This window comes from Argentina silus, assembly GCF_951799395.1.
Source record: "Argentina silus genome assembly, chromosome: X".
NCBI lineage: Eukaryota > Metazoa > Chordata > Actinopteri > Argentiniformes > Argentinidae > Argentina > Argentina silus.
This window is the reverse complement of record NC_139653.1, coordinates 46,801,058-46,813,557: the sequence shown is the minus strand read 5'-3', so window position 1 is coordinate 46,813,557 and position 12,500 is coordinate 46,801,058. Positions and strand designations below refer to the sequence as shown.

General features: G+C 45.0%; 2 protein-coding genes across 3 annotated transcripts in view; both read left to right on the top strand.

Annotated features, from left to right (window-relative positions):
* The first annotated feature begins 674 nt into the window (after positions 1–674).
* Positions 675–4,889, top strand: lamp3 (lysosomal associated membrane protein 3). 2 transcript variants are annotated; one of them, XM_083695619.1, is made up of 6 exons: positions 675–803; positions 1,649–1,872; positions 2,487–2,612; positions 3,510–3,582; positions 3,943–4,113; positions 4,397–4,889. In XM_083695619.1, the coding sequence occupies exons 1-6, from the start codon at positions 758–760 to the stop codon at positions 4,534–4,536; spliced, it is 780 nt and encodes a 259-aa protein (XP_083551745.1). In that variant the 5' UTR covers positions 675–757; the 3' UTR covers positions 4,537–4,889. The 2 variants fall into 2 exon arrangements, with proteins under 2 accessions (XP_083551745.1, XP_083551746.1); XM_083695620.1 differs by having other exon boundaries at positions 4,372–4,539.
* A 517-nt stretch (positions 4,890–5,406) lies between these two features.
* Positions 5,407–12,500, top strand: part of mccc1 (methylcrotonyl-CoA carboxylase subunit) — an 11,665-nt gene continuing 4,571 nt past the window's right edge. Inside the window, exons 1-12 of the mRNA XM_083695615.1 lie at positions 5,407–5,544; positions 6,389–6,432; positions 6,911–7,050; positions 7,383–7,478; positions 7,863–7,984; positions 8,666–8,813; positions 9,253–9,374; positions 9,704–9,815; positions 10,668–10,749; positions 11,126–11,253; positions 11,641–11,824; positions 12,220–12,329. Coding sequence (XP_083551741.1) covers positions 5,489–5,544; positions 6,389–6,432; positions 6,911–7,050; positions 7,383–7,478; positions 7,863–7,984; positions 8,666–8,813; positions 9,253–9,374; positions 9,704–9,815; positions 10,668–10,749; positions 11,126–11,253; positions 11,641–11,824; positions 12,220–12,329 — 1,344 coding nt within the window. The 5' untranslated portion in view covers positions 5,407–5,488. The remainder of the gene's footprint in view (positions 5,545–6,388; positions 6,433–6,910; positions 7,051–7,382; positions 7,479–7,862; positions 7,985–8,665; positions 8,814–9,252; positions 9,375–9,703; positions 9,816–10,667; positions 10,750–11,125; positions 11,254–11,640; positions 11,825–12,219; positions 12,330–12,500) is intronic.

Here is a 12,500-nt window from a genome sequence, read left to right as displayed (position 1 = left end):
TCACCTGCCTCATCACCTGCCTCATCACCTACCTCATCACCTACCTCATCACCTGCCTCATCACCTACCTCATCACCTACCTCATCACCTACCTCATCACCTAGAGGCTTTTTTGTAATCATTTGTTTCTCTTCTTCTTTTATAATTAAGTTCTTCTATTATTCAGAGGTTCAGGATAATTTAGGATAATTTAGGAGAAATATGCTGCTATCCAAGCCTGTGTTCTACACCCTAGTGTCAGGTTCTATACATTTATGTCATGTTCTATACCCTTATATCATGTTCTATACCCTTATGTCATGTTCTATACACTTATGTCAGGTTCTATATCCTTATGTCATGTTCTATACCCTTATGAGGAGTTCCACCTAGTGGTGACTGTTCACTGCAGGAGGTGAGCCCCTTTAAAGGTTAAAGTTCACAGCAAGGGTACGTTTATCAGCAGCCGTCTGGAGGGTCCGATTGAGATAATCATGTCTTTGTTAATAACTGAGTTACTCAATATCATTGTATCAGGCTAATTGACTTATGTATTTGAAATGAACCCAAATATGTTCCAGTCAATTCACACATCAAGAAGAAAAACCCCTCCCCCGTTGCAGTACACGTGTCTTTATTGTGCCGCAGAGATGAATTCACACACACCATCTCTGTCACACACACACACACACCATCTCTGTCACACACACACACACACCATCTCTGTCACACACTCCCCAGCTGAGGAGACGAGGAGACACATCAACCCAGAGACAACATGCATCGTATCAGGAGGCTTCTTCCCCTGGTCACTCTCTTACTGGGTGAGTTCTGTTCTGTGCACCGTCTCCCTTTCTCTTTCTCTCTCTCTCTCTCTCTCTCTCTCTCTCTCTCATATAATATCTACTGTACACAGACTTGGCCTAAGTTCTTAAGTGGTGGTGAGAGTTATTGAGTGATAGTGACTTGTTTTACTGGTAGTTTGATGATGGGTCTAGTAGTCTGATGTAAGGTGGGTCAGAGCAGTGAAGTGAATCACACAGCATGCTTTAATATAATCAGATTTATTATTAAATCTTTATTTAGACAAGGGGGTCTCGAGGGGGGACAGAGGTATCTTTTGCAGAGGAGCCTTGCTTACAAACAATCATAAATGGACATTCAAAATGACAAAATAATATGGTTAATTAATTACATATCAATTACAAAGTCAATGTACATAATATAATAAATTCAAACACATACATTGGATATCTGAATTATGCTGGCCAGCTGAGACAAGCTTCAGAGATATACAGTATTTCATGATAGAAACCATGCAAATGTACTCTACTCTTCAAGAGGGAAGGCTGTTGAGTACAATCTTTGAAAGCCATTGGAAGAACAGTAAGTTTGCATGACAATGTTTTGTAGGCAAATAATCATGGCCACCATTCACATGCTGACTTTGGGGACAAAGCTATGAAGTTGGAACTGAGGAGTCTGTGATGTTTTTGTAAATGCAGTCTTGTGGTTTCCTGTAAAACCATTGAACACACCCTACACACGCACACACACACATACACTCACACATACACTCACACTCACACTCACGCAGACACACACACACACACACACACCTCCACCCCCTCACCCCCCTGCTAAACCCCATTGCCTTGCTCTGACACAGGAAGCTGCCTCGTTACTGACGCATCACCCTCCACGACCACCGCCACCAACGCCACAGAGGACTCCAACAACCCCATCGTACCCACCGCCGCGCAGGAGAACCTGCCTGTCCTGCAGCCCTCAGAGTCTGTCCCTGTCGTGGGCACCTACACCCTCAACAACAAGGCCGGCAAACCCTGCCTGAAGGCATCTATGGGAGTGGAGTTTGTGGTCAGAGAGAACAAGGTCCGTGGGACTGTTAATTTGTCAGTGCTTTTTTTTGTTTGTGTGTGTTTTAGCACCTCTTAGTCAGGGGTGTGATCCCTAAGGTGTGAAGAACTGTCAACTGCTTAGCGATGCTCTTGAAGGAGAGGTTTAAAAAGGCACATTTAAAAACCTCTCATTTATTCCATTTGCATTTACATGCACTTAGCAGACGCCTTCATCCAAAGCAACTTACAACAAATACATTTGTTTAAGTGTAAGTGAATCATCTATCCATCAGTCATCATAAGATAAAGTAATCAATGATGACTGATGGATAGATGATTCACTTACTTAAACAAATGTACATATGTCTAAGTAAGTGAATATCTATACAACATTCTGTTTCTGGGCGTTCATTCCACCATACAGTTATATTTCTATATTGTCCTCTGTGGCTCAGTCGGTAGAGCGTGGCGCTAACAACGCTTAGGTTGTGGGTTTGATTCCCACTGGGACCATATATACTGAAAAATGTATACACTCACTGAAATGTAAGTCGCTTTGGATGAAAGCTAAATGGCATATATTGTGCTTGTCTGCTATTGGCCTCCTCTGTCTCCAATCCAATGATGTTGATTCTTTATTTTCTCCAGAAATCGTCCTATTACAACGTCGACCCCACCACCACAAAGACGACAGGTTACTGTGAGGGAAGCGACGGCGTACTCTCCCTGTCCATCGCTGGCAATGGAGGGAACCTGGCGTTGACCTTTAAACAGGTACAAATCGGTTGACAGGTTAGATTCAGAGCATTGGAGGCTGGTGGAGGCAGAAATCAGAGGACAGGCTCATTGTAATGCACAGAATGGAATGAGGAATGGTACCAAACACAGGTTCATCCATGCATCAGCCTCCCCTGGTTTCTACCTCCACCAGCCTCCCCTGGTTTCTACCTCCACCAGCCTCTCCTGATTTCTACCTCCACCAGCCTCTCCTGATTTCTACCTCCACCAGCCTCTCCTGATTTCTACCTCCACCAGCCTCCCCTGATTTCTACCTCCACCAGCCTCCCCTGATTTCTACCTCCACCAGCCTCCCCTGATTTCTACCTCCACCAGCCTCCCCTGGTTCAGAGACACTTGATGCTGACGTCTATGACCACGCACATTCTATAACTGGAAAAGGTGTAGAAATATATTTCTGTCACACGAAGAGATGACTGAGTCATACTGAGGTGAACTGCGGCATGTAAGAGTGTGGCTGTCAAGAAGAAACGGCCGTTTAGACCACAGGAGTCAGCCATTTGACTGCTCTCACACATTTACTTGTTGCTTACCATAAAGAACAGCCCTAGCCATAATGATTCAAATGTAGTTGAGAGAACAATGTTAGGGTCTGTACAGCATACAAGCATACCGGCTCAAATGCACTTGAGAAACTGAATGTTATAAAGTGTAAAAAATTCTGTTGCGAATTGTACCAACAATACCATATCACAACTCTGCATTATCAACAATTACTGTACATATTTCAACAGGAATACAATCTAGATTTGTCTTTTTCTAGAATTACATTACATTACAATGAATTATGGTGCAGCCTGTTTTGCATGGTGACTGGTTCTTACTACCACAATATTTTGGTTTTGACACCATGGCTCCATTCTCCATCCACAGGAAGGTAATGTGTCCTACGTGACGAAGGTGACTGCTTTCCTGCACCCTGCTCCGGCCTGCAAGGAATGCATTGGTGAGTAGAACATAGATGTGTTGTAGGCTAAAGACACAGCAGTTCAGTTTACTTTACTGTCGCAGGTGGGGAATTTGGCTCAGTCAGGAGTCACAATTACAATATACAAATATACCAATGCTTTTTTTTATATGTTTTTTTAGGGCATTTCTGCTTTATTGGGATAGAGACAGTAGAGGTTGACAGGAAGGATGGGAGAGAGAGGAGGGATGACTTGCAAGATAGGTTGAGGGTCGGAATCGAACCAGGAATCTTGCGATTACGTGGTAAGCGCATTAGTGTGCTACGCCACTAAGCGCCCCATACCAATGCTTTTAAAGAAATATGTAAAGTTAGGTTTCATTGTCTTCCCATTTCTAGATAAGCCCTATCCTGGGATCATTGACCATGAGAAGCTGTTTAAGACTTCCTCTGGACGCAGTTTCAAGTGTATCTCTCAGACCGAGCTTCACCTGTCGGACCACCTGAAGGTGAAGATAGCACCTCTTCAGTTGCAGGCCTTCAAAATGACCAGTGAGAAGTTTGGAGAGGGTACGTACTGTATGGAGCCCTTAGGGCTCTTCTCTGTGTGTGTGTGTGTGTGTGTGTGTGTGTGTGTGTGTGTGTGTGTGTGTGTGTGTGTGTGTGTGTGTGTGTGTGTGTGTGTGTGTGTGTGTGTGTTACTTGGTGTGTGTGTGTGTGTGTGTGTTACTTGGTGTGTGTGTGTGTGTGTGTGTTTGCATGTGTGTGCTTGCGTGCATGTGTGCCTCATATAGAAATCCAGATCACATGTTGTCCTCTAACCCCCAGTCTGCCCTGTCCTGTGCTACTTCAGAGGTTGAGTGTTGGGCGGACTTCAACAAGCGGATCATTCCCATCATCCTCGGCGCCACGGCTGTGGGGCTCATCCTGATCGCTGCCATCACCTTCCTCATCGTCCGTGACCGCCGTAGGCAGGGTTACGAGAATATCTGAGAAGACTAGCTGGATATGTTCAAAAACAAGATGGTGGCTTTTTTTTAAATGATAATTTGTTTTTTCCTAGATGTTTTGACTGCTTTTTATTGGTGAAACCCTGGTATTATTGAGTCTACTTGAGTCACCCTTGTTAGTGTTGCACTGGCAGCTTCTTAAAGAGGAGGTGGAGGAGGAATTGTTTTATTATATGAGCTGCATATGCATGAAATATACATTTTATAGATACTATTAATATTTCACAAGCAATATTAGTTTTTTTTTTACTGAATTGAATCACTTTTTTAAAAATGTGAAATGCGTACTGTATAAATATGCTGAAATTATCTTTCAATAAAACACATACTTTTCAGAAATTATATTTAGGTTGCATTATGTTCTGAAATGAAATGTTGTCAAATATGTGGCTATTTTCGTAGCAATGTATTTGATTTTAGATTTTTTATGTTTTATTGCATTTGTAGTATGTTCCTTGTTTTCATGGCATTTAGGCCATGTACATTTGATAAACAGATACACATTTTCCCAAAATCAAGTCATCTATTTCTGCAAAAGTGTTTCAGAGTATTTTCCCTAAAAATGAAATTAAAAAACAGTTCTACACAAAGAGCTAACGTACATAGACTTGAAGTTGTGACTCAGTAACCCCTCCTCCGCCTCGGCATTTCCTATTGGTTGATCATCCTACGGGTCGGCAAGAGAGATACTTTATTTATCAGCTCACCGGGCACTCTACATTGTTGTTTTAGCTAAACAAACCCATTGGAAACGTGTCTGCAACTTATTTAATTACATGCTTTTCTTAGCGATAAGCCATAGCCAGTAACAAATATTTCGTGATGCTATATCGTGATTAAACATTGAATCGATATTTGCGATTTCATAAAAGCAAACGCTTTTCCCTCTACATAGCCAGCTTGCCACAGTAGCCAGCGAGCTTCAGTCATTAGACATGGCTGCTGTCCTATTGAAAGTGCAAACCCAACAGGGTCTAAGAAAATTGCAACAGTAAGTCCACCATGCTAGCTTACCATATTGTCTTGTACTTGTTGTTACTCTGCGTGAAATTCGTTTTCTGTATTGTCAGAAATAGCTAGCGCGGTCAGGTGCCAATAATACATTTCAGTCTGTCTAGCTTGCTAGCATGCTAACTAGGCTAGACAGATGGCTGTCATTCAAGGCATCCATCAGAACAGATTGTACTTGTCGTGCGTAAATAGTTTACTAATGCAGAAGCACATGCTAACCAAAACGATTGAGCCACTATCTTCTCAGTGTGTGTCAACGTAGACGTACTAGTTCCGTTGCCAAGCTCTGATTCTGTGCAAGGTTAAAGGTGGGCTAGCTAGCATAGCTAGCATAACAACTTGCTTGCAGTTGCTGACCACTTCAGTGAGTTTGCACAGATGTCAAAATAGATTAAGGCAATTCACAGAATGTATTACATATCACTGGCTTTACTAGTTAAACCACGGTCAATGCATTGTAATCTTATGTGATGACGCCAACTGGAGACAGTGCAATTTATAGTAGTACAATTACACTATAGCTACAATCTCAACAGCGCATTTTGTCTGCCCTTGACAGTCATGCCCCTAGTTGATGTAAACAACGGTTTAGGTGCTCTGTTATCATGACCCCACCAGTGATGAAGCGGAGGGTAAACTGAAGTGAACTCACCCTTTTGTATTTTTGCGAAAAGGGTTTACCCACCATTTCCTCTGGGTCAATGTTATTTGCGTGAGGGTTTACCAATCGATGATGTCAAGGGTTTTCCCTACCTGTTTACCTGGACCTGACCAACAAAGTCTGACTCATGTCCTCTCCCTGACTGGCTCTTATCTTATCTTAGGAAACTAGTATGGACCAAAGGGCCTGTGCGATACGCCTCAGTGGGTAAGCAACCTCAGTGGGACCGATGTTGATATTATTCAAAACCAATTAATTATCATTACTGTAGCATAACATCACTGGTTCACACTCAAACACAATGACAGGCAACATTTCTTTAAATTCTGTATTCTTTCATTCATGTAGACATACAAAACAGGGACAAACACATTTTTCACCCCATCAACCTTGAGACCATCACCGGTGTCAGTAGTATTGGCCTTTTTTCTGTATAGCCTAATTTTATATATATTTGGTATTTTTATATACTGTATGTATAGCATTTTTCTGGATAGCCTTTGTTAGATGTGTATACATCTATAGCCTTGTCTCTGTATATAACACAACCCAATTGGTTAGTTAGATACTGCACTAGCTGCTGCCATAAGTGAAACAGCGAATGCAGACAGTGCTGCACGGTAGTTGTCTGTGTTGGGGATGGGGCACCCTCCTTCCTCCCTCACAGCCCCTGTCCTGTGTCTAGGCCAGAGCAGGATAGAGAAGGTCCTGATCGCCAACAGAGGGGAGATCGCCTGTCGTGTGATGAGAACAGCCAAGAAGATGGGCGTTCGCTCTGTAGCGGTCTACAGTGATGCAGACAGACATTCCATGCATGTGGCCATGGTAAGACAACACTAGGGAGTGTACATGTATCTGTAAGTCATTCTGTCTGTGGCTGGCTGGCTGGCTGGCTGGCTGGCTGGCTGGCTGGCTGGCTGGCTGGCTGTTTTTTTAGTTGAGTTTATTTGATAATTTAAAAGCAAGCACACACATATGCAAAAACCTACACACACGTACATCTCTCTCTTTCTCTGTATGAGACTAAAAAGTGTGTGTAAATTACAACTCTCTGTCTCTCTCTCGCTCTCTAAGCCTATGGAGAGTCTGTATGTAGAGTATACCTCATTTCCCTCTGCAGTTTTGTGTCTTGATGTGGGTTAATATGTGTCCCAAAGGCAGATGAGGCCTACCACATCGGACCAGCAGCGTCCCAGCAGAGCTACCTCTCTATGGAGAAGGTCCTGGAGGTCGCCAAGAGGTCTTCTTCTCACGTAGGTTCAGATCATGGATGTGTGAAGTCCTCTTCTTTCATGACTGAAACTGCATTGATTTACTGGAGTTGTAAAAGTTACAGGAGTTGATAGGGTAGAGTTGGTTAAAGCACATCAGTGGAGGCTGGTGGAGGTAGAAATTGGAGGACAGGCTCATTGTAATGCATGGAATGGAATGAGGAAAGGTATCAAACACATGATTTCTACCTCCACCAGCCTTCCCTGAAGCACATTAATGTTGCACTGGTGCTTGATTAATGTTGTCAAGCACCAGTCCAGTCCCTATATATGTGTGTGTGTGTGTGTGTGTGTGTGTCTGTGTCTGTGTCTGTGTCTGTGTCTGTGTCTGTGTCTGTGTGTGTGTGTGTGTGTGTGTGTGTGTAGGCCGTCCACCCAGGATACGGCTTCCTGTCAGAGAACACAGAGTTTGCTGAGGCGTGCAAACAGGAAGGGATCATCTTCATCGGCCCCCCGTCCTCTGCCATCAAAGACATGGGCATCAAAAGGTAGGAGGAGTTCAATGTCTGAGTTCTATTCTATTCTCTATCCTCATCATGTTGTTTTTTCAAAAGCTGCTTCATACTAGAGGGCTTAACATTTTGAAACTACTAGTACACAGCACATTCACCAGCTGTCACAGCAACCAGCAGCCAGAAGCAGGATTGTTGTTGCTCCATCTGCAGCTTACATTAACGTTAGACTAGCATTCATCAAAACAGTTAGCATTTTGGTCTTCGCCATACATCAGCTATGGGCACGTGAATGCAATATGTTATCAACTGAATAAAAACTGTATTACCTACGAACTTAACTCGGTCACAATGCAGTGCTCTGGGACATAACCTGATGGGACCCGAAAGGCGCGACTTAATTGGTTGCGTAGTTGATGTAGGTCTGACTAAGAAATTAATTTTTAAGATAATTTTTTTAAGGTACCTGGTAAACGGAAACGGCTGAATTAATTGTTGCAATATTCAGGGGATGTGTAGACATTGGTACGTGAGCAGACATACGGTATGAAATGGCATAAAAATCGGTGTTTAAACGGCTGAGAAATTAGGGCGTGGAATAATAGTAACTGAATAATGGCGTTTTCAACGGTAGCCATAACAACGGCATAACCGACACCGATCACCCAATGTCTGTTCTATGTTCAAAAGCTACTTCATACTAAAATATTTTCCCAGCACATCAAAATACATCATGTCAGCTGCGGGTGTGCCCATCATCGAGGGTTACCATGGAGAGGACCAATCAGATGAGACGCTCCAAGCTGAGGCTGTCCGGATTGGCTACCCTGTGATGATCAAGGCTGTCCGCGGTGGCGGCGGGAAGGTAAGCAGGAAGCACAGACTGAAGGGAGCCTGTCATTGGTGGTGTTCCTGGTCATCTACATTGCAGTCGTGTTGCACAGGTCAGGTCGTGGTATGTTAACGAAATCGGAGGACAGGCTCATTGTAATGCATGAAATGGAATGAGGAATGGTATCAAACACACGTGATGAAATGAGGAATGGTATCAAACACACACGTGTTTGATACCATTCCCGATTCCATTCCATGCTTTACAATGAGCCTGTCCTCCGATTTCTACCTCCACCAGCCTCCACTTGTCTCCAGGTGTTGTGAGATCCGATGCTGCAATGTAGACAACCTGGAATGCAACTATTGAATCGTACTATTGCATATTGTATTATGTTTGAGTGTTTGGTTTGAATCTTGTGTGTCTCTCTCTCTCTCTCTCTCTCTCTCTCTCTCTCTCTCTCTGTGTCCAGGGGATGCGTATCGCACGAACGGCGGAGGAATTCCATGAACAGCTGGAGTCAGCTCGCAGAGAGGCTCTGAAGTCCTTCAACGACGACGTCATGCTCATTGAGAAGTTCGTAGAGGATCCCAGGTATGCAGAAGAGAACTCTGTAACGATTTATTATACACCCCCTCTACCACCAGGAACAGTGTAGTCCAGGGGAGGCTGGTGGAGGTAGAAATCGGAGGACAGGCTCATTGTAATGCGTGAAACCGAATGAGGGAATCCCTCTTTATATTTCTTTGTGTGTTGATGTTCTGGGGCTATGGTAGTGGCTAGTGGTGGGGGGGGAAATATTGGTACAGTTGAGTATCGCAATGTTATTTTCTGAAATTCTGTATCAATACTCAGGGCTTTGTTTAGTAGTTGCTCTGTTGTGATGCCTCTGTGACCCCCCCCCCCCCCCCCCCCCTCTCCAGACATGTGGAGGTGCAGGTGTTTGGGGACCAGCATGGTAATGTTGTCTACCTGTTTGAGAGAGACTGCAGTGTACAGAGGAGACATCAGAAGATCATAGAGGAGGCTCCAGGGGTAAACGCATACCATCACCTCTCTCTCTCGACCTCCACTGATTCTGTGACATGCATTTGTTGATTGTCCCTGACTGCCCCTTCATCGTAGAGTATATTACAGGGTAAAACTTTATTAGATAGTACCAAAGAGATGGTTTGTAGATGTTCAACTAACTGTCAACAACATTTCAACTTACTATCCCCTAGCCCTAACCCTAACCTTAACTCTTATCCTAACCCTAACCATAACCTTAACTCTTATCCTAACCCTAACCATAACCTTAACTCTTATCCTAACCCTAACCATAACCTTAACTCTTATCCTAACCCTAACCCTAACCTTAACTCTTATCCTAACCCTAACCATAACCTTAACTCTTATCCTAACCCTAGCCCTAACCTTAACTCTTATCCTAACCCTAACCTTAACTCTTATCCTAACCGTGAACTTAACCTGTAACATAACCCTAGCCTTAACCCTTATCCGAACCCTAAGCCTAATCCTAACCTTACCCTAACCCCTAACCTAACCCTTACTCTAACCGTCACCATAGCAAACTGTTGCGTATCAACAAAGTAACAGTTGATAGTTTGTTGGTAGTTTGAGCAGCTGTAGCTCATCTGTAGGTGACTCTCCACATACAGTGTGACCTATTAGGGACAGCCTACTGCACAGTAGTGGTGTGAAGTGAGATGAGAAGTAGTTCACTGTCAGTGTGTGTTGGCTTCCTGTCTCCTGAGCTGCTGGCTTGAGGTCTGATGCACTGTGGTTAGCGCTGAGTATGTGTTAATGCGCTGAGTATGTGTTAATGAGCGTGTGTTTGTGTCTGTGTGTGTCCGTGTGTGTGTGTGTGTGTGTGTGTGGCTGCAGCCTGGCATTAGCCCGGAGGTGAGGAGGAAGCTGGGGGAGGCAGCGGTGAAGGCAGCCAAGGCCGTTAACTATGTAGGAGCAGGTAAGAAGGGGCCTGAAGAGTTAAAGATCTGTCTGTCTATCCCTATGTCCTTATATTGTTTGTGAGGGCTTGTTTGTCCTTCTAACCGTGTGTGTGTGTGTGTCTGTGTCTGTGTCTCTCTCTCTCTCCCCTGTGTGTGTCTCTGTCTCTCTCCCGTGTGTGTGTGTCTCTCTCTCTTTCTCTCTCTCTCTCCCCTGTGTGTGTCTCTGTCTCTCTCCTGTGTGTGTGTCTCTCTCTCTTTCTCTCTCTCTCTCCCCTGCGTGTGTCTCTCTCTCCCCTGTGCGTGTGTGTGTCTCTCTCCCCTGTGTGTGTGTGTGTCTCTCTCTCTCTCTCTCTCTCCCCCCCCCCTCTCCCTCTCCCCTGTGTGTCTCTGTAGGTACGGTGGAGTTCATCATGGACGCCCAGCACAACTTCTACTTCATGGAGATGAACACTCGTCTACAGGTGGAGCACCCTGTATCAGAGATGATCACTGGGACTGACCTGGTGGAGTGGCAGCTGAGGGTGAGAGAGAGGGAGGGATGGAGAGAGAGAGGGAGAGAGAGGGGGGGAGGGGTGGAACACCCTCTCACTGACCTGGTGGAGTGGCAACTACGGGAGAGAGGGAGGGAGGGAAGGAAGGAAGGAAGGAGAGAGAGAGAGCGAGAGAGAGAGAGAGAGTGAGTGAGTTTAGACCAAATGTGCGTTGATAATTGGAGCAAACTCCTCTAGTGGGCCTTATAACCCTACTAGAACACACACAGGTGGTGATGATGATGATGATGATGATGATGGTGGTGGTGGGTGTGTACAGTAGCTGACTCTAATAGCATCTAACGATAATGCTGTATTATTAGTGGAGTCCTGTGTTCGGTCTGTCCTGAGGTAACCCTCCCCTCTCTGCTTTCTCAGGTGGCCGCAGGGGAGCGACTGCCCCTCCTACAGGATGAGATCGAGCTGATGGGACACTCGTTCGAGGCCAGGATCTACGCTGAAGACCCCAACAATGACTTCATGCCGGGGGCCGGACCCCTGCTGCACCTGTCCACCCCCCAGGCTGACGAGTGCACGCGCATAGAGACCGGGGTCAGGCAAGGTAGGGGTCACACACACACACCAAGTAACACACACACACACCAAGTAACACACACACACGCACACACACACCAAGTAACACACACACACACACACACACACACACACACACACACACACACCAAGTAACACACACACACACCAAGTAACACACACACACACACCAAGTAACACACACACACACACACACACCAAGTAACACACACACACACACCAAGTAACACACACACACACACACCAAGTAACACACACACACCAAGTAACATACATACACACACACACACACACACACACACACACACACACACACACAGACACACACACACACCAAGTAACACACTGTTCTGTTGACTGTTGTACTCACATGTGTGTGTGCGCGTGCGCGTGCGTTTCCAGGTGACGAGGTGTCTGCCCACTACGACCCCATGATCGCTAAGCTGGTGGTGTGGGGAGAGGACCGCTCGGCCGCTCTGAAGAAGCTCCGATACAGCCTACGCCAGTACAATGTAAGAACGCGTGCGTGTGCGTTACTCACAGACACAAAGTCAAACAGACACCCAAAGAGTCGCTACTTCAAAGTGAGAATTCTTAGCTCTGTCTTGCCCTCTGATAAATTAGGCAGAATGATTGACACATTTCTTACACCTATCGAATCATTTTTAGATCTCCAAAAGTGC

Bases quoted from the DNA above. Each gene is read 5' to 3' on its own strand.
- lamp3 (XM_083695619.1), top strand. From the start codon at position 758: ATGCATCGTATCAGGAGGCTTCTTCCCCTGGTCACTCTCTTACTGG. The intron at 2,613-3,509 runs GTACAAATCGGT...CTCCATCCACAG, and splicing joins TGGCGTTGACCTTTAAACAG to GAAGGTAATGTGTCCTACGT. The intron at 4,114-4,396 runs GTACGTACTGTA...GTGCTACTTCAG, and splicing joins CAGTGAGAAGTTTGGAGAGG to AGGTTGAGTGTTGGGCGGAC.